The 21,794-nt window shown below is 34.5% G+C and overlaps 1 protein-coding gene across 3 annotated transcripts in view; it reads left to right on the plus strand.

The window, feature by feature from the left end:
• Fam169a (family with sequence similarity 169 member A) overlaps positions 1-21,794 on the plus strand; it is a 73,083-nt gene that overhangs the window by 31,350 nt on the left and 19,939 nt on the right. For all 3 annotated transcript variants that reach the window (XM_015497794.2, XM_048800135.1, XM_048800136.1), the window contains one exon: positions 16,918-17,097. In XM_015497794.2, the coding sequence (XP_015353280.1) occupies positions 16,918-17,097 (180 nt within the window). The remainder of the gene's footprint in view (positions 1-16,917; positions 17,098-21,794) is intronic.

The following is a 21,794-nucleotide window of genomic DNA, read 5'->3' on the forward strand; positions in this document are numbered from 1 at the left end:
AATCCCTGGCTTACCTGCTGCCCCCCGTCCCCCCCCCCCCCAAAAAAAAAAGGAAATGAAGAGTGTTTCATCATCTAAGCTCCAGGGCTTGACTGTGAGGCCATTCTAGGGTGAAGGTTACTTCTCAGTGGGCAAAGTTATGAGAACAGCCTTAAAGCTTTTCACCTACTCAGATTAACATTTAGAGTCAAGTGCTTTCTTTAACTCATTTCATTTTCTTATATTTTATTCTCAGTAGTTAAAACTCAGAAGTTAGGGCATTCTCTTGGTTTTACTTCCTATATGTAGACTGACCAAAGTCTAGATTCCCAGACATTAAAAAAGAAAAAGAAGTAAAATAGGTCTGTAGTGGGAACCCAGTCTATGTCAAACTGGGATATATACATTGTTTTTTGAGTAACATTTCCATGGCTAAGTTAATTATTAAGCCTAATAATAAGCAGCAGTTTTTCATGTACTTTACATAATCTTCTATGTCCATTGGCACAGCCCTTACAGACCACTTGGATAGTATTTGTTTTCTTTCTGTATCTGTCATTATTACTTATTGGGATAGATCACATCTTCACAGCATCTATAGTTATCAGTGCCCTCTGTTAAGTTTGGTTTTGATTATGCTTGTCTTGTTTTTAAGCCTCTAACAACAGATCATGAATAGCAATAAAAGGTATTTATCGAGCTCTGGACTAGGCACTTGGGAATTAATTTCTTTCATAGCTGCACTATAGCATACATCCACATCACAAAGGAATTCTTTTTCTCTTCTCATGCTATCTTGTGGGAGGGGTTCTTATCTTGGTAAATGGAATTATTTAATTTTTATAATATTGTGCTTTTACCTTTTTTCAAAGGGCCCAATACATACCAAGTTGCTCCAGCAATTTACCATGGTATTAGAATACTCATAGTGCTTTCTCCTCAGAGATTAACCATCAGACCATCTTCATTTTCTTTCTTAATGGCTGACAGTGTGTCTTTGGAAATTCTAAAAGGACCAATTCCTCTTTCTTTCTGGTTATCAGCAATAGATTTTAATATGTAGTTTACTCTGGTTTTACTGCAGGGTCTCTCGTGTGCCCTTTAGAGTGCTCTGAATAAAGTTACTGTGATGTAAAAGCTACAGTGCCATAGACTCCCATCATCATCTTAATGATTGTGAATTTTTCAAAAGCACATGTTCTGTTTCCTTACCTTCCAGTTTCCGGAGCAAATTCAAAACAGGCGGGCATTTATTTCAGTGTTAAATCCAACACCACTGATTTCTTTTGTCTTAGAATAGGTGTTTATAGGGGTTTCTTCATGAAGTTTAGTAATCTTACTTTGAAAGTTTAATTTTAAACCATGTGTTATCAAAGTAAGCATATTTGCAATTTATCATATTAAAACTTACATTATATTTTAAAATCCTAAATTCTTAGAAACCTTATTTTCCCACTAACACCAGTCTAGCTATATGCACAGACCTTATATTTAATAGGTAATGATATTAGCAATAATGATAATATTTCAGGGCATAGATGTTGCCACTATGTAAATGGTCTTAATTTCTTGATGTTTCACAGTTTGACATTTTTGTTCATAAATAATAATTTTGTCAGTCTCTTGTTTTAGTTTTTTAAGTATGATTCCATTGTATATCTGTAAGTACTATATTTTTTAAGGTACAATTCCAAGTTTTTGGAAGTCATCTATTTATAAAATAATGTTCCTAAGGAGCAACCAGAAATTTAATTTAGAATTAACTAGAAAGAGTAAGAATTGCTCAAGAGAATAAGAGAAGTTAAACTATTTTTCTTTATTTGGTACCAAGGATTGAGCCAGGGGCACTTAACCACTGAGTCACATCCCCAGCCCCTATTTTTATTTTTTATTTTGAGACAGGATCTTGCTTAGTTACTTAGGGCCTCGCTAAGTTGCTGAGGCTGGCTTTGAATTTCAGCCTCCTGCTTTAGCCTCTCAAATTGCTGGGATTATAGTTGTGTGCCACCACACCTGGCTACAGAGGCTATTTCTTTTTTAAAAAAATATTTATTTTATTTATTTATTTTTAATTGTAGGTGAACACAATATCTTTACTTCATTTTTATGTGATGCTGAGGATCGAACCCAGGACCTCACGTGTGCTAGGCAAGCACTCTACCACTGAACCACAACCCCAGCCCCAGAGGCTATTTCTTAAGTTAGAAAATTTTATATCCTTCTTTTGAGGATTCAGAAGGAAAATAGTGTATCTCTATTTTAAATGTTGGTATCAACATTTAAGTGGAAATTTAGAAAAATAAATATGGAAAAATAGGCTAAGAAAGATGATTACATATAGTGGATCTATGAATATTTAGCTTTCTTTTTTCAAATATAAATATATTTGAGGTTGGTGTTGTGGCTCAGTGAGGGAGCATGTGTGAGGCACTGGGTTTGATCCTCAGCACCACATAAGTAAATAAATAAATAAAATAAATTATGTCTATCTACAACTAAAAATATTAGTATATGTTTTAGTATTTTTAGTTGTAGACATATTATTTTATATGTCTATATTTGGAAACTTAATTCTATTAAAAGAATTATTATTCCACGTTTAAAAAAAATTATGGTTTGGTGGACAAGTTTGTTTACTTAATAATATTGTTAAAGGAATTATTACTACACATTTTAAAAAAAATTATGGCTTGATTTTATTTCTATTTTATTGCATAATTCCCAACCAGCTTTTTATCATTGTGAGGATTATTATTAACTTTAATTTTTAATTAGTAGACTGTAACCTGTAATTATATCACTGAAATATATTATGGTTGTTTTGTTTTCAGTCAGTTGTAGGGCTCACAGACTAAAATTATATTTCTTTCTTTTTTTTTTAAACAAAACAACAAGCAGATTGGTCAAAAATAGCAGTTTACCAAGTTTACTCTTTTGTTTTTAGAGATAAATATATTAGTAATATCTTCCAAGTTTAAAAATGTTTCTTATAATAGAGGATCCTTTTAAAAGGACAGACACCCCCCTAACATTAAGAAAAATATTGCTTCCAAATGAAGAGCAACAAAACATATTTTCTACATTTCAAGTCAAAATCTGTGATTGACTTGAAATGTAGAAAACAAAACAAAAAACAAAACTGCAGACTAATTTAAGCTTGTAACTTTTTTGGGGGGGGCGGGGGTACCGTTGCAGGGATTGAACTCAGGGACACTCGACCAGTGAGCCACATCCCCAGCCTTATTTTGTATTTTATTTAGAGACAAGGTCTCACTGAGTTGCTTATTAATGCCTCACTATTTCCTGAGGCTGACTTTGAACTCAAGATCCTTCTGTCTCACCTCCTGAGTCCCTGGGATTACAGGCATGTGCCACTGCCTTCAGCTTAATGTATTTTTAAGATAATAATTTTTACAAGGATTCATTCATGATTAAAAACATTCCACTGCAAAATATTAGTAAAGTCTTCAGGAAGCTAGACCAAACACTTGTTCTCTGACTTCATATCTTCCGCAGATGCCTACAAGATTTTATTTAAACAGTTTTGAGGGACAGTAAGTTTTCCTGTCTCTGTTTAGATATATTACAAATTTGTATTTAGGTTATCTTTTATATTTTTTCCAATTTTATTTATTTACTTTTGGTACCAGGATTGAACCCAGGGACACTTAACCACTGATCCACATCTTTTTTAAAATATTTTTTTTAGAGATAGGGTTTTGCTGAGTTGCTTATGGCCTCGCCAAGTTGCTGAGGCTGGGTTTGAACACTCGATCCTCCTGTCTAGGTCTCCTGAGTATTTTTCATGGGTATTAACTTTCGCTGGGATTACAGGTGTGTGCCACCCACGCCTGACTTAGGTTACCTTTTAGAAAGTCATTTTAGTTGTCTATTTAAGGGGAGGAATCTCATTCTTACTTTCCTTTGTACCAGTAGTATATAACTTAATGAATACAATGTACATTTGGCAACAAATGGAAAACAAATCTGTTTAGGAAAATTAGATTACTACCTTTCCTGAACCAGTACGTTCCCTGGTATTCACAGTACCCATAGATGCTAAAGCCACAGGTAACATTTGTCTTGGACTTGTCTTTGGCATAGCACTGAAGAGTTAAAAGAAGGCACTTAATGAAAAGTAATTGAAAATGCTCCTGCTTGCAAAATCACACACTTTGTAATCTTTCCATTTGGGGGTTTGTTATGTAATAAAAATTTGTCTGCAACAATAGTTTACAAAAGGATAAAAATTGCAGAAAAAGGTTTCTTATGCCAAAGAAAGAGTAAAAGAATTCTAGATCAATGTTAATATTTTTAGCTCATGCATGATACCATTCAAAATTCATTCACATGAGGGACAGAACTTTGTATTCAAAGTTTCCATCCAAGTTGCATTTATAACTGGGAGTTGAGACACATATCTTAGTCATATTCTGTTGATAATAATACCATACTGCAGAATGAGTAAATTTTAAAGAAAAGATGTTTTTTTTTTTGGCTCACAGTTCTGTTCCAGGGGTTACATCAGGTGATGGAATAATCCCAAGGTGGCACAGGCATCACATGGTGAGAAACAGGGAGCATGAGAGACTTATCCTGACTGGCTTTTTTGTTTGTTTTTTAAGCAGACGCAACTCTCAACCCATTAATCCATTCATGAGGATAGAGCCCTGATCACCTCTTAAAGGGTCCATCTGGTTCCACCTCTTAGTATCTCATGGGTATTGAGTTTTGGATGAGACACATCATCCTCAAACCATTGCAACCTCCTTTTTTTTTTTTTTACAAACTCTTCTCAGAAGAGTTTTATAGTTAAAATTTATATGCTGGCCCAGTAGTAGAGCTTATGCCTTGCATGTATGAGGCCCTGGGTTCAATCGCCAGTACCACAGAATCAAATCAAAATCAAATCAAAACAAATAAAAAAAAATTGGGTGGCATGTTGAAGAACTTTGATTGGCAGGGCATTGGGTCAAGATATGGCTATAGTGATGATGCTTTGGTTAAAGCTGAGGATTGGTTCTTCATAGAACCAAGTCTTAAAATTCACTAGGAACATTAAAAGACACAGAACAGTGAAAGCAGTACTGAGCAAGAAGAGCAGTGGTGGAGGCATCACAATTCCTGATTTCAAAATAATAGTAATACAAAAAAAATTAAAACAATATAAAAATGTTAAAATATATAAATACAGTAACAGAGCTATAGTAACAAAAACAGCATGGTATTGACAGCAAAACAGACATAAAGACCAATGAGGGATAGAATAGAAAACAGAGACCCACATGCTTACAGTCATCTGATACTCAACAAAGGTGCCAGAAATATATGTTGGAGAAAATATAGCCCTTTAAACAAATGGTTCTGGGAAAACTTGATATCCATGTGTTAGAAGAATTAAACTAAACCTTATCTTTGACCCTGTACAGAAGTCAAATCAAAGTGGATCAAAGTACCTAGTAATTGAGCCAGAAACTATTGAAATGCTAGAAGAAAACAGGGCCAACATTCCCAACATATTGACTCAGGCACCAACTTCCTTAACAAGACATCTAAACCTCAAGAAATAAAAACAAGAATCAGTAAGTGGGGTGATATCATATTAAAAAGATTATGCAAAGGAAATAGTTTAGAGCATAAAGGGAGAGTCTACAGAGTATAAGGAAAATCTTTGCCAGCTGTTCCTCTCATAGGAGATTAATATCCAGAATACATGAAGAACTCAACACCAAAACAAACAAACAAAACAAAAGAAAACCTCCTCATCTAATTAATAAATGGGTAAAAGAGCTAAAGAGACATTTTCTCAAAAGAAGAAATAAAAACAGCCAACAAATACATGAAAAAATGTTCAACATCCTTAGCAGTCAGGAAATGCAAATGAATACTGCATTGAGATTTCATCTCCAGTTAGAGTGACAGTGATAAAAATACAAATAGTAAATGCTGGCACGGATGTCGGATGGGAGGGAAAAGTAATACTCATACATTGTTGGGACTACAAATTAGTAGGATCACTTTTTTTTTTTTTAAAGAGAGAGACTTTTTTTTTTTTTAATATTTATTTTTCAGTTTTCGGCGGACACAACATCTTTGTATGTGGTGCTGAGGATCGAACCCGGGTCGCATGCATGCCAGGCGAGCGCACTACCGCTTGAGCCACATCCCCAGCCCCATAGTAGGATCACTTTGGAAAGCAGTTTATAGATTCTTCAGAAGACTAGGAATAGAACCACTGTATGACCCAGCTATCCTACTTCTTAGTGTTTATCCAAAAGAACTAAAATTAGCATACTTCTGTGATACAGGCACATCAGTGTTTGTAGCAGCACAACTAATAATAGCCAAGTTATGGCACCATCCTAGGTGTCTGTCGAGATGAATGGATAAAGAAAATGTGGCATATATACACAAGAGAGTTTATCCATAAAGAATAATGAAAGTGAGACATTTGCTGGGAAATGTGGACCTAGCAAACATCGTGCTAAGTGAAATAATCCTGATTCATTTAAGGGTCAAATGTCTTCTCATGTGGAAGCTAGAGAAAAATAAGGAGAAAAATGCATGTGTGTGTGGGGGTATACTGTGAATATAGGTGAGAGATCAGTACTAGAGGAAGGGTATTATGGGGGGAGGTAGGAGGGTCAGGAGAAGGAAGGAATTGTGGAATGAAATTGACCAAATTATTCTGTTGTACATATATGAATATTCCATAGTGAATTCCATCTTTGTGTATCTGTAAAACACCACTTTTAAAAACAATATATTTGAAGGAAAACCAATAGAGGAGAGAAGTAAACAGGGGGAGGTTGGAGGGTAGGAAAAGAAGAAGTACTAGAGACTGAAATGGAGCAAATTACATTCCATGCAGGTATGATCATGTCAAAATGAGCCCCACTATAATGCACTAATAAAATAAGCAAAAAAAAAAAAAAAAAAAAGGATGGTGTTTTGAACACATGCACCATCCTCTGTTCCCATTTTCATTACCACTAAAGAGACAACAAAAACATAAAGGAATATTCATTGAGGGCTGTGTTACTTTACTTGAAGGAATTATCAAACTGAACTCTGTAGTGCAGTGTATTTTCATGGTTCTTTATTGCCCTTTGTTATCAATGCCTTTAAATTCTATTAAAAGGAGTTTACATGGACATCTTGAAACATGATTCTGAGACTCTTTAAAAATAGAACATAAACAACATAAATCCAAAATGGCATAGTGAAAAAGAGGGTAGGTGTAACAGCAAATATTATAGTCTGGGAAAAGGTTAAACTTGTGGAAATGGAATGCTGAAATCTGAATCTGGAAGTCCGGAAGCAACCAAACTTAAAAAGGTTTCTGCAACAAAAAAAGGACATTAGTGGAAAATTTGTTGAAATTCGAATAAAGTCCATAGTAAATGGTTTAATATCAGCTTTCTGGTTTTGATAATAGTATTTGGCTATGGAAGATGTTAATATTAGGGGAAGTTTGGTAACAGAGGTCTTTGTAATAGTTTTGTAATTTTTGTGAGTTTAAAATTATCTTAAATATATTTTCAAAAAGTTAATATTGACAATATGCAAAAATTGACATCCTTTGTAATCATTGAAACTTAAGGTGGAAATGTTAGATGTGTGAATATGTGATATTTCAAAATTATTTTAATGGTTACATGACCAAAAAACTTTTTTTTTGAGAAATTTGACAAGGTTAAGAAGAAAATAAAAGTCTAAAAATATTAAGTGCGTCTGTTGGGAAAGGCCCCAGGGCCAGATTAGCCTGCCTTGGTGCTCATGGTCAGTACGCCCCACTATACATTTCATGAAAATGAAAACAATATATATTAAAAGGATGTTCATTGACCTCTTGGATATTAAAATTTAATGCAAAAATCAGGTGCACTGGTGCAAGCCTGTAATCGCACCAGCTTGGGAAGCTGAGGAAAGGAGGATAGGGAGTTCAAAGCAGCCTCAGCAATGGTGATGTGCTAAGCAACTCAATGAGACCCTGTTTCTAAATAAAATACAAAATAGGGCTAGGGATGTGGCTTAGGGGTTGAGTACCCCTGAGTTCAAATCTTGTTACAAAAAAAAAAAAAAAAAAATCAGTACAAGGAAGATAAAATTGAGCAATTAAGTAGAATGGAGAGCAAAACAACAATAAAGCCCTAAATGACGGATCATACAAAAGAAAAAAATAGAGGAACAATGTGAATAATAGATGTTTGAAGAAGAGAACAGAGAAACTAAAAGAAATTACCAATGAAATAATTTAAGAAAATTTCTCAGAACTATAGAACATTAGAACATTTCCAGATTGAGCATCCATCATGATGAAGAGCAGTAGACCTATACTAAGATTATTATAAAATTTCCAAAGATTTGGGATAAAGAAAAGACAGTGGGTTTCCAGAGAGTGAAAGATTTATATGAAAGATCTAAAATCAGAATAATAATAATTTCTCAAGTGCAGCACTTTAAGATATTGAGAAAAAATATTTCTAGGGTAATTCTGTGCCTCAAGTTTCAGTGAAGTGTGAAAGTAAAAAATTTCTAGTTGACCTTCTCAATAATTTAGCCTTCATGCATTTTTCTTTTAGAAATGAGTAGAGTTTGTGCTCTACCAAAATAAGAAAGCAATAAAGAAAAATAGAAAGATTAGGAAACTAAGGAGAGAAAAGGGACCCCCAGATCCAGAGCTGTGTCATAATTCTGGACCTATTGTTTCCATTGTGGCCAAATGCAGCTTTACATGGCAAATACAGAAAGGAAGAAACAATCACAACACATGGCTTAGTTGTCTAAAGTATTTACATAGATATGACTAACTAAAATTAGAAATTACTATTTTGGAATGACTGTATAGGGGCATGTATAGGAGGTATGTTTATGGTAGAGCTGAGATCAGGGTCTGTGAATCTATTTAAGAGTTAAGTTATCTTCCATACTGGGAAGTCAGTTAATTTTGCTTAAAATGAAAGAAGTAGCAGCAAGTCATTGGGAGGGGTTGATGTAAATAAGAGAAAGACCAGGTAAGTATCTGGAGGATACGAAGTATATTTAGGAATCTGGATCAGAGAGGGGGTTGGGTCACAGAACAGCTTTTTTTCCTAAAAAGTGTTCTAGGGCTATTGTACCTGTGTAACTTTAATTAAAATAAGACCTAAATATTTTCTTTTTAAAATTTGTTCTTTTTAGTTATACATGACAGTAGAATCTGTTTTGATATTTATGCAAGTATGGAAAACCAAAATCTTTCAAAAGATGGAACTATGCCCAGAGTCTAATCAATGTCTACCACAAAACTAGCTGAACTTTAATAATAATCTTCAGCCATCCCATTAATTACGAGGACTGTTAAAAGGGCTATGCTGACTAGAAAACAATGAAAGTCTTATATTGTTATTAATAATAAAAATCTCACTTTTGAGATGGCCTTCATATTCTCTTTGAGTGCATAATTCTTGCTTTCCTAATTTTTACGACATTTTGCCTTGTCAGGAAATGTATAAATATATACATTCATATAAGCTGACACCACACTTTAATGTAGACAAGCTGAGAGAAACAAACAAAACCCCCAAAACCAAAATTAGCATTTTGGAAATTCACTTGATTATTTGGCTTCAACTGAACCATTTGGATCTACTCTGAAGACCCATACTTTGGGGAAGCACAATTCAAACAACTACTGTAAGGTTAATTCACTAAAGGGATTTGTAATTGGAACTACGGGGTGTACTTGTTCATTTTTTGCCAGTTTTTAAAAATATGTTTTTAGTTGTCAGCGGATTATCTATCTATGTATCTATGTATCTATGTATCTATGTATCTATGTATCTATGTATCTATCTATCTATCTATTTGAGGTGCTGGGGATTGAACCCAGGGCTTCACACATGCCAGGCAGGTGCTTTACCACTGAACAGCAGCTCCAGCCCCATACGTTTTTTAAATAGTTTTTTTGTAGTTGGGCACAACACCTCCATTTTATTATTTTTATGTGGTGCTGAGGATCGAATCCAGCGCCTTGCACATGCAAGGCAAGCACTCTACCACGGAGCCACAACCCCAACCCCAACCCCTTATTTGCTTTTTGTAGTCTCCATTTGAAATACCAAATATAATGGAAGTGCTTTTCCCCCTCCTCATCTGAGAGTCGGTTTTCCTCATGACTTTTGGTCTTTTTTGAGGGAGATTTCCCGTCTTCCTATATTTTTAGACACATTACTTACTTTCTGTTTACTAAAATTAAGATTTCTGGTCTATTTTAAGATTATTTTTATATTGAATGATAAAGACTGATGATACAGCTAAAGGCAAAATGTAGCTGAAGTTTTTTGGTGGTTATATGTTAGGGACTTAGCATCTTCCCAGGTCATAGTCATTTTCCTAGGGAATAGAGCAAGCCAAGTGGGAGTCTGGGGCTCCTGAAATGTGCTGTTAGAAATGAGATAGGGGGCTGGGGATGTGGCTCAAGCCGTAGCGCGCTCGCCTGGCATGCATGCGGCCCGGGTTCGACCCTCAGCACCACATATAAACAAAGATGTTGTGTCCGCCGAGAACTAAAAATTAATAAATAAATATGAAAAAAAAAAAAGAAATGAGATAGGTTTTTTATTCAGGTAAAGATCTAGCTATCTAAAAAGCATACTTCCTTTAAGGGCTTTGTTTATTGAGGAGATAGTATTGAGACACAAAGATGACCAACTGGTTATGGGTTCATCCCTCAAAGTACCAAATATCTAGTGAGCGAGGCAGAAAACTTTAGTCAGTAAACATCTAATTACAGTCCAGTTTGTTAAGTGGTGTGTTTGAGGTGTCAATAATAGCATTCATTGAAGAGTTAATTCTAGCTGGAGAAATGTGTCACTGAGAAAATGATATTTAAAAGTGTCTTTGGAGGGATAACTATCCCTAGTTAGAGAAGATAGAAAGGGAAAGAATAGTCTTATTAAATAAACACTTACAGGCTATTTCTATATAAAGTCATGAAAGTTTAGGGTGTATCTGGGCTACACCCTGAATAAGCTGTGAGACTAAAAAGTAAGGGAGGTATAGATGAAGATTTCATTGTGTACAGTCCTAAATGCTCTAAGATGTTTGGCATTTTATTGGCCAGCAACCTCTTAAAGAATTTTATATATGGAGAAACATGATGGAATATTTTAGGGACATAATTTTTGTAGGCCTTGGATGATGAGTTGAAAAATTGTCTTTGGAAGTCAAGGCTGTCATTAGCTGTAGGAATAGAGATGGAAACAGATTTTTCAGTGGACAGTGCAGTGACTCCATTGCCTGTGTGTGGGGAGGGAGTGGTGGAGCAGGGTTATCTAGTTGATTTGGCGTGGGTACCTAGGTATTGGCCATTGACTAAGACTGGGAGTACAAAAGGAGGAGCAGTTTTGGTGATAGTCTGACATGGAAAGGTCAGTGTTCCTGTGGGACATGCAAGTAGACATACATACTTGGAAATATAAACTGGTGGATATGGGAGAGGCATGCATATGTATGTGGACCCCAGAACTCAGTATAATATTTTCAATGTGGATGAGCTCAGTCAAAACTATTGTTTAAAGGGCTGGGACTGTAGCTCAGTGGTAGAGCACCTGCCTCACATGTGTGAGGCACTGGGTTCGATCCTCAGCATCACAAAAAATAAATAAATAAAGATATTGTGTCCATCTACAACTAAAAAAAATATATTAAAAAAACACTATTGTTTAAAGAGTGTGTAAGTGTGAATATTGATGTAGGGATGTCAGTTACTGAAAACAGCCTAAGGTTAGCAGACATAACCAGGAAATGGGCTGGCAAAAAGGTACTCCCCTCAGATGTGATCATTGATTTTCTGAAAGTTTAAAAGGAAATGTTAATCTGCTGACAGAGAAAAGTCACCTCAGGCTGACAGGAAGTTAGGAGAGAGAGCTAAGAGGGAGAAATTGAGAGATAGTAAAAATTTCATAAACTCTGTCCTTAGGAAATTTTAGATTTTAGAGGTGATAGCAATGAATGCCCAAGCCGATGATATTCTGTCAGGTGCTATGAAGAAAAGTCTAGTGGATTAAAAGATTAGAGTGTGTATGAGTGGATATCATTTTTAAAATAATGGCTAGGGAAGCCTTTCTGAAGGAAGGAAGTGACAGAATAATGAAATGTGTGAAATTTCAGAAGAGACTTGCAGGCAAGAACTAATGAAGAAGCCCTGAGGCAGAGATAAGTTTGGAGTGCTTCAGTAATAGGGAGAAGGCTGGTGTGGTTAGAGTACAGGGAATGAATGACAGGGAGTTGGAGAGAGTCAGGAGCTGTATCCTGAGAGGTCTCTAGGCCAAAGAAGGAGTTTGAAAACTGTCCTGTGGATGATGGGAAACCATGAAGAGTTCTAAGAATGGGGGTGGAATTATCTTATAATCCCAGCCCCCAAAAGGTCCCTGGTTGGGGGCTGGGGTTATGGCTCAGTTGTAGAGGCACTGGGTTCAATCCTTAGCACCACACAAAAATAAATAAATAAGGGTATTGTGTCCAACTGCAACTAAATATATATATTTATTAAACAAGGTCCCTGGCTGCTGTGTGGGAAACCAGGTGAAGGCATGCAGAGATATGGCAGGGTTGAAAATTCTGTTGGTTGTTGTGGAAACCCTTAGTGAATGGTGATGGTGAGCTTGGGCAAAAGGAGTTAGGATAGGAGTATTGTTATTACTGCCTCAGACTTTCTGATAGATGTACATGGACTGGAAAGGAGTCAAGGATGGGTTCTAGACTTTTTGCTCTGGGTAACTAGGCAAATGGTGGTGAGGTTTTCTGAGAAATTGGTGAACTGGTGGAGGAACTGTTTTTAGAACAGTCTATGAAAAATCTGACTAAAGGGTTTATTGGAGTCATGTGTATAAATTGCTATTTTGTTTTATTAACATTTATGATGGCTTTTGAGACATTCATATATGGCACCATTTGCCCATTTAAGGTGTATGATTCAATTTTTTTAGTGCATTTACACAATCGTGCAACTGCTACCACAACCAATTCTAGGTAGTTTTCATCACCCCAAAAGAAACTTTGTACTATTTAGAACATTTCAAATAAATGAAATAATATAATATGAGCCTAGTTGGGTCTGAATTCTTTTACTTAGCATAATGTTTTCAAGTCTCATTTGCATTGCAGCATGTATCAGCACTTCATTCCTTTTCATGATTAAATAATATTCTCTTATATGATTCAACAGTTTTGTCTTTCATTAGTTGATTAACTTTTTGATTTTAAAGCTATTTTGAATGATGCTGCTATGATGTTTAAGGATGTGTACATGTCTTCATTTCTCATTCTATTTTCAGTTACTATCTAATTCCAGAGCATTTTCTTTCTTCCTTTTTTTTTTTTAAATCCTTAATGGGGATCCAATCCAGAATCACGTGCCGCATTCACTCACTCACTCACTCACTCACTCACTCACTCACTCATTTATTTATTTATTTATTTGGTGCTGGGGATCGAACCAGGGCCTTGTGCTTACATGGCAAGCACTCTGCCAACTGAGCTATATCCCCAGCCCCCAGAACATTTTCATTACTTGAAAAAAAGAAAAAAAGAGAATCCTTGTGTTCATTAGCAGTCATTCCCTTTTCTCGTACACATAGTCCCTGGAAATAGCTAATCTAGTTGTTGTCTTTGAGTTGTAAGAGTTCTTTAAGTATTTGGAATACAGTTATTCTGATATGTAATTTGGAAGTAATTTTTCCCATTCTGTGGGTTGTGTTTTTATTTTCTGGATGGTTTTCTTTGAACCATGTAAGTTTTTCATCTTGATATGGTCCATTGTATCTACTTTTTCTTTTGTCATTTGTACTTTTAGTGTTCTGAGAAGACTTTGTCTAACTCAAGATGATGAAGGCTTACACCTTTGCTTTCTTCTAAGATATTTATAGTTTAGCTCATTAATTTAAATTTATGGTCTGTTTGCTGTTATGATTTGTATATGGTACAAGGAAGGGTCTAACATCATTCTTTTGAGTTTGTGAACATTCAGTCGTTCTGGCACTGTTCATTGGAAAGACTTCCCCCTATAAAATTGTCTTGTTCCTCTATAGGAATATTAGTTGAATATTGTTTGTTTCTGTACCCTCACTTCTGTTCTGTTGAACCCTGTATCTATATTCCTGCCATCAGTGCACTGTCTTGATGACCATAGATTTATAGTATGTTTTGAAATTGGGAAGTTTTTTGCCATAATTGTTCTGGTATTTAGGATCTTTTTTATGTCCATGTGAATTTTTGGATTAGCAAGTTAGTTTTGCAAAGAAATCTAGCTCAGAGTTTAAACCTATAGGTCAGTTTGGGAAATTTATTTTTAATTTTTTAATTTTTTTTTTTTTAGTTGTAGATGGACACATTACCTTTATTTTTTACTTATTTCTTTTTATATGGTGCTGAGGCATGAACCCAGTGCTTTATGCGTGCTAGGCAAGCACTCCACCACTGAGCTACAACCCTAGCCCAGTTTGGGAAATTTTGACATTTTAATGTCAAAATTTCTTTTCAGCTCCATGTACATAGAATCACTTTTCTTTTACTTAGGTGTTTTTGATTTCTTTTAACAATGTTTGTAGTTTTTTAGTTTTCATAGTTTATTAATGGATTCCTTAATATTTTTGCTCAAACAAAATTATATCATGTACATGTAGGTAGTAAGAGTGACCATCCTTGTCTCATTCCTGATTAGGCAGAAATATCTAGTCTTTTACTATTTACTATGATGTTAGCAGTATATTTTTTGTAGGTTATTGTATTTTTATCATGGTTATTGGGCTTTGTCATGTTTTTTTCTCTGGCTGTAGAAATGTTCATGTGACTTTTGCTTTCTTTACATTTATCCTGCATTGTAGAAGTTAAAGATAGACATTAGTGTTTGCATAAATGGCAGAAACCTTGGGAATGGATAAGATTACCCATAGAGAGCATTTGTAGAGAGGAGCTCAAAGATGGAATTTTGAGGAATACAAATATTCAGTTTATCATATGTGCTATGAAATTTGATTTAAGTTAATAATTTCAATGAAATCTTCACCTGGTGCCACAGGTTGTGGGTTTTTTTTTTTTTTTTTTTTTTTTTTAAACTAGGTAATTATGCTTTCTGCAACTGTTGATATTTCTGGTAACAAGTACATTGAACCCTGGAGAGGTTTAAGTATTTAAAGTATAGGCAAGTAAAGAGAACCAGAATGCTATTTTTAAGATGAACATGTATGTGATGAGTTGATAGTAGTAAGAACTTTAAACTTCATGAACACTATTCCATAAGTGAGCATTTTAGATTGAAGAATTTACCTTTTCTCACCTAGAAGTAATATTACTGTGAAATAAGACAACTTATAGGAAAGTTCCTTCATGTAATTAGTATTCTCTTGTAAGAAACTCAAGGCATACACAATTAACAATTATAGATCTTTGGGTTTTGTATTGAAAACCAGGTAGATAGTGCCTTTTCTTATTTGTCCTTCTTGTGTACTTTGAACTTGAACTGCTACTAATAATAATGTCTCTTTTGCTATGAGAAAACTCTGTTTTCAAGGCATTAAAAACTAGTAATGGTCATTTAAGCGTGTTGATGGAACTACTATTAGGTTAATGTGAGATATTTAGTCTCCTAGAAACATTCTAAGTCCATGTTGGTAATTAAGATCTAAGTATATTATAAAATATTCATTATGTATTCTAAATTTATTTATTGTTTATTTAGTTTAAAAAAATTTTTTTAGTTGTAGATGGACATAGTACCTTTATTTTATTTGTTTATTTTTTTATGGAGTGCCGGGGATCGAATCCAGGGCCACACGCATCCCAGGCAAGCGCTCTACCAATGAGCCACAACCCCAGTCCTCTAAATTTACATTAATTGATTGTCTTGGAGATTGTTATAAGAAGTTATTGAAATTCTCCAATTAAATCATAAATCATAAATTAAATCATAAATAATTCAATATTATTTGGTTGAACTGTAAAGTCTTGTTTTATCAGTCAACTCATCAAATGATATGATTGGTAGAAGTCAGTGAGATATTATCTGACATTTTGCTTCTTATTGGAATTACATTGTTAGAATTTTCCAAAATACTATGAATTAGTTTATTTGAGGCAAGAGGGAGAATATTGATTTTTTAATTATGAATTCTAAAAGTAATGGAAAGTGGGAAACCCTGTCATCTGTCCTCAACTTGGCAGACTGTCTTCATGCATATTAAAGGAATTCAGATATCCATTTGGGGTGGTAAGAACCCAAATATATATACCAGGATTCTTAAAAGAAATCAGCCATACTTTACAATAGAGACATACTTGGAGACCACAAATTATTTCCTGACATATAAAATGTATTTAGAAATATATTCACAGAAAAAGTTTGCCGACTTAGCCATTTCTAATGTCCCCAATTAGTCTAATTCAGAGTTCTTAAAAGTTTGAGAACTGAATACTTTCTATCATTAACAAATAGATCAAATGAGATGATACTCATTAGGGAGAAAGTGAAGGGCATTGTTGAATGTTCAGGTTCTAAGGTTTGAAGTAAATACTCAAGGTTACAAAATCATCAAATACTGTTTTGAATTTGAAATTTTGATATTTGAGTTTGAAAGTTGTATGTCTATAGACAATGATAGTACATATAGTACATATAGTCAAGTATACTGTTGACTATATGTATACTGTTTACATGTCAGTAAACAGTATTTGTCCTATGTTACATAATGCTGTTGGCAAAGAAAATACATAGTTCTCCTTGTATGTATGCATTGTGATAAGTAGTAAAAGCTGGAAAACACGTTATAAAATTCATAACCTTCTTGATGTAGAAAAAAATAAATGTTTTTGGGAAGATTGTTAACTCAGTTTCACTAAATATATATGTACTTTTTAATGTGAAAAATTGTTGGGTTTCTGTTCTTACTACCACAGGAAGCATATGTGCCTCATTTCTTACCCAAAGTTACCAACTGCCAGTTCTTGATACAATGTTCATAAGAAAGAAATTCAGAGGCAAAGATTTTGGGCTTCATATGCTGGAGGACTTCGTAGATTCCTTCACAGAAGATGCACTTGGTTTGCGGTATCCACTGTCTTCTCTCATGTATACAGGTCAGTGGAGTAAGTTGAAAAGGGTGAGCTGGTCTTATTGTCACTTCCAGCTTGTTTCTCCTGAATTGCTATATAAGTGTATATTAGCAATATTAAATAAATTTGGAATTTTTTACTCTTTTAATTTTATAAATGTGCCTTGATCTCAGATATATGACTTTCGGGGATTATGGTGGCTCATACCATAAAATTCACCCTGTTAACATGTACAATTCAATGATTGTTCACGGCTGTGCAGCTTTAAGTACTAACTCTAGAACATTCTCATCACCCCAAAAGAAACCTTGTACCAATTAGAAGCCATGCTGTATTCCCCTCAACCCCCTTTTTTTAACATCCCATGATAGGCAACCTCTTATCTATTTTCTGTCTCTGGATTTAGCCATTCTAGAGATTTCATATAAATGAAATCACGTAGTATATGACCTTTTGTATTTGGCTTTTTCTTAGCATAATGCTTTCAGAGTTCATCCATGTTGTAGCCTGAATTAATACTTCATTTCTTTTTATGGCTGAATAATATTCCATTGTATAGATATACAACATTTTGATCCAGAATGATTGCAGTATTTTGTATTTCCATAAACAGTATGTGAGTGTTTTAGTCAGCTTTTTCATCACTGTGACCAAAAGACCTGACAAGAACAATTTTAAGGAGGAAAAGTTAATTTGGGGGTTCATGGTTTTAAAAGATTGTCAATCCATAGATGGCTGACTCCATTCTTCATGGCCTGAGGCGAGGCAGAACATCATGGTGGAAGGGTGTGGTGGAGGGAAGTGCCTGGGAACATGACACCTGAAAGTAGAGAGAGAGAGATACTGACAGAGACAGACATAGACAGAGAGATATCACTTGCTCTGCTCAACTAGGACAAAATATATACCCTAAAGGCACACAACCTATCTACCTTCCATTACCACTCCAGTTAATCCCTGTCTGGTGATTAATTCACTGATTGGATTAATGCTCTCATGCCCCTATCATTTCACCTCTAAATTTTCTTACATTGTCCCATATATGAGCTTTTGGGGAATATTTCATATCCACATCATAACAATAGGATTGCGTACATTCTCTACCCTCTTGCCAACATTTGTTATCTGTTTTTATTACAGTCAGCCTAGTGAATATGAAATGGCATTTTATTGTTTTGATTTATGTTGAGCATCTTTTCATGTTAGCATTGACCATTATATGTCATTTTTGGAGAAATGTTTATTGAGATCTTTTGACCATTTTTTTCCCCATTGGGTTATTTGTCTGTGGTATCTTTAAAAAAAAATTTTTTTTAGGTGTAGTTTGACACAATACTTTTATTTTATTTATTTTTATGTGGTGCTGAGGATTGAACCTCAAACCTGCAAGGCAAGCGCTCTACCACTGAGCTACAGCCCTAGCCCCTGTCTGTGGTAACTTTTTAATGAACAAAAACAAAATTCCAGACATAAAAAGGTATAAAGAGAGCTGGGGTTTGGCTCAGTGGCAGAGTGCTTGCCTCACATATTATGAGGCACTGGGTTCAATCCTGAACACTACGTAAAATAAATAAATAAAGGTACTGTGTCCATCAAAACTAAAAAAAAAATTAAAAAAATATAAAGAATGAGGTAACAAGTACTCATACACCTTTCAGCATGTACCTTTCATGAGAAATGCATTGTTGCTACTACACTTGAAGCCTCTTGTTCACTCAGTTGAACACATTCCCTTTCGTGAGACAGGTGCTATTCTCAGTTTAGAATTTACTTTTTCCATGCATTTCTTAGACCTTTAATACATATGTGTGTATTATCAGACAATATATTATATTGTTTTACGTATTTTAAGACTTTATACGAATATATATTCTGTGAATTCTTCAGAAATTTACTTCCTTATTCAATGTGGAAGTCATTAATGTGGATTCATTATAACTGTAATAATTTTCAATATTGTTTAGTTTATATTGAATAAATATACCATTTGGTGATGTTTTAAAAACCATTAGGTGATTTAAGCCCATACAGCTCCCCTTTTTTTTAATGATGTAAGATTTAATCCTGGAAAATAATTAATTTAGAAATATAAAATATTATTTATTACTGATTTTTGTCAGTCCAACATCCGATGTTTATTTCCACTGAAGACCTTTTTATTCCAAGTCCTCCCTCCCACTCTAATATCAAAAGTGATCCAAAAAGCTGGATGTTACCTGCCCATTTTGAATCATTTTCTCTCTAGCTCCATTCGGGGGAGTAATATGGGCATTGCATGCCCTAGGATAATTCTGAATTAGATTATTTTAATTACCCCTTTACTGAATTTGGGAGAGGAATGCAAAGACATCCCCTGCAGGTAGATTACCTTCTTAGTATTAGTCTTTTCTATGATTTTGTAATGACAGGAAGAATGAATTATAGATGAGTATTTGCTGATATCTGTCTTTGTGAAGTCTTGATGAGCTTGAGCTCTTCATTTTTCCTTCAGTTTAAATAAGAGAGTTTCTCACAGTGTTTTATTGATATCATCTATATAATTTTGTAAGAATTTGAAATCTGAAAATAATTAAAAGTATAAATTTTATTGGCACATTTTAATTATACATAAGAGTAGTATTCATCGTGACATATTTGTACATATTCATAACATAATTTGGTCATTTTCATTCCCCACTGTCTCCCTTTTCCCTTCCCTTCTCCTCCTTCCTTGTCCTCTCTATGTCTTCTCTTTGGTCTTCCTTCTAATACTCCTATTTTAATCTATGTGGTCCCTGCATCACTATATTTCTCTTTCTGACTCTGTTGGAAGAAACAGTGCTTACTACATTTGAAAAGGTAGATTTCATTCAATTTTTAAACTTTATTAGTAGTTCCTTGATGTTGCAGTTATGTCCAGTAGTTCTTTGGTGATTTCCAGTTGCTTCCAGTAATACTTTTGGATGTTTTAGGAATATTGAAGTATTTTACATTGCAAGTTTTTTTTTTTTTTTTGTACCAGGGTGCTTAACCCCTGGGGCCACATCCCCAGCCCTTTTTTGTATTTTATTTGGGGACAGGGTCTCACTGAGTTGCTAAGTGCCTTGCTAAGTTGCTGAGGCTGGCTTTGAACTAAGATCTCCTGCCTTTGCTTCCTGAGTCACTGGGATTACAGGTGTGTTGTGCCTGGCTACATTGCAGGTTTTTAAAGAAAGAGATAAATTTGTTCACTCTCCAAATAGGTAGTGAGTGCCAGGTGTGGGAGGGGGAGTTGATCTAGAGTAGATGATCACCTTCGTATATGAAATTGGTTTGCATAGTACTGTAGATACATGAAATAAATAGGCCAAGATTTTCTACAACTTAGTTAATGTATGATTTTTAAAAAATTTGGAACTATTTCTGCTGCCAAATAGAGTCTCTGACTTTTCACCAATTAAAAGAAGTTTTGTGGGCTGGGGAGGCTCAAGCGGTAGCGCGCTCGCCTGGCATGCGTGCGGCCTGGGTTCGATCCTCAGCACCACATACAAACAAAGATGTTGTGTCTGCCGAAAACTAAAAAAAAAAGAAATAAACATTAAAAAAAGAGATTCTCTCTCTCTCTCTCTCTCTCTCTCTCTCTCTCTTAAAAAAAATAAAAGAAGTTTTGTAAATACTTATTGAGATTATTACTAATTGAACATCCCTAATCTGAAAATCTAGAATCTGAATTACTCTAATATTTGAAATTTTTAAAGAATTGATATAATGCCACAAGGTGAAAATTCTACACCATGAAATTGTTTCATGCACAAAATTATCTAAAATATTGTGTAAAATTACCTTCAGATTATGTGCATAAGGAGTGTATATAAAACATAAATGAATTTTGCATTTTGACTTGGGTCATATCCAAGATATCTCATTATGTATATGAAATATTTCTACCTCTTTGTTCTCCCAATATCTGAAATTGGAATCACTCTGGTCCCTAGCATTTTGGAAAAAGGATACTCAACTTGTAACTTAAATTTTTCCTTGAGTGACATAATGCAAATTGAAATAGCTGTCAAGAACAACAACAAAACAAGGTAAAAATACTTTGAATAAATCTAAGGGTTATTAAGATTAGAATGTTACATATCCAAAATCTACCTTAGTTCATCTTATCCTATTTTTATTTTATTTTTTTGTCCTGTCAGTTTTTTAAAATATTTTTTATTCTAATTAGTTAAACAAGACAGTAGAATGCATTTTGACACATCATACATAAATGGAGTATAACTTCTCATTCATCTGGTTTTACAAGACACAGATCATATAATCATGTATACACATATGGTAATAGTGTCCGATTCATTCTGCTATCATTCCTACCTCTTTGCCCCCTCCTCTCCCTTCATTTCCTTCTGTCTAGTCCAAAATACCTCTATTCTCCCCCCCACCCCATTTTGAATTAGCATCTGCATATCAGAGAAAACCTTTGGCCTTTGGTTCTTTAGGATTGGCTTATCCTATTTTTAATTTAACAATAATTTTTATATTTATGTTAATTTGTTAAAAATTTTTGTTTTAAATATTTATTTTGGTCACATTTTGTAACTTAATAACTGAATTATTTCCACTAAATAGGAAGTACAGTCAGAAAATGTAAGATATGAACGGTATTTCAGTAAGAAGTTTACCATTTTGTCCTCTCAATCATCATTTCTGCTCCTGAGGCAAATAATATTGCCAGTTTCTTATGCATCTTTGCAGACATA

This window comes from Marmota marmota, unplaced genomic scaffold, assembly GCF_001458135.2.
Source record: "Marmota marmota marmota unplaced genomic scaffold, marMar, whole genome shotgun sequence".
Classification (NCBI taxonomy): Eukaryota; Metazoa; Chordata; class Mammalia; order Rodentia; family Sciuridae; genus Marmota; species Marmota marmota.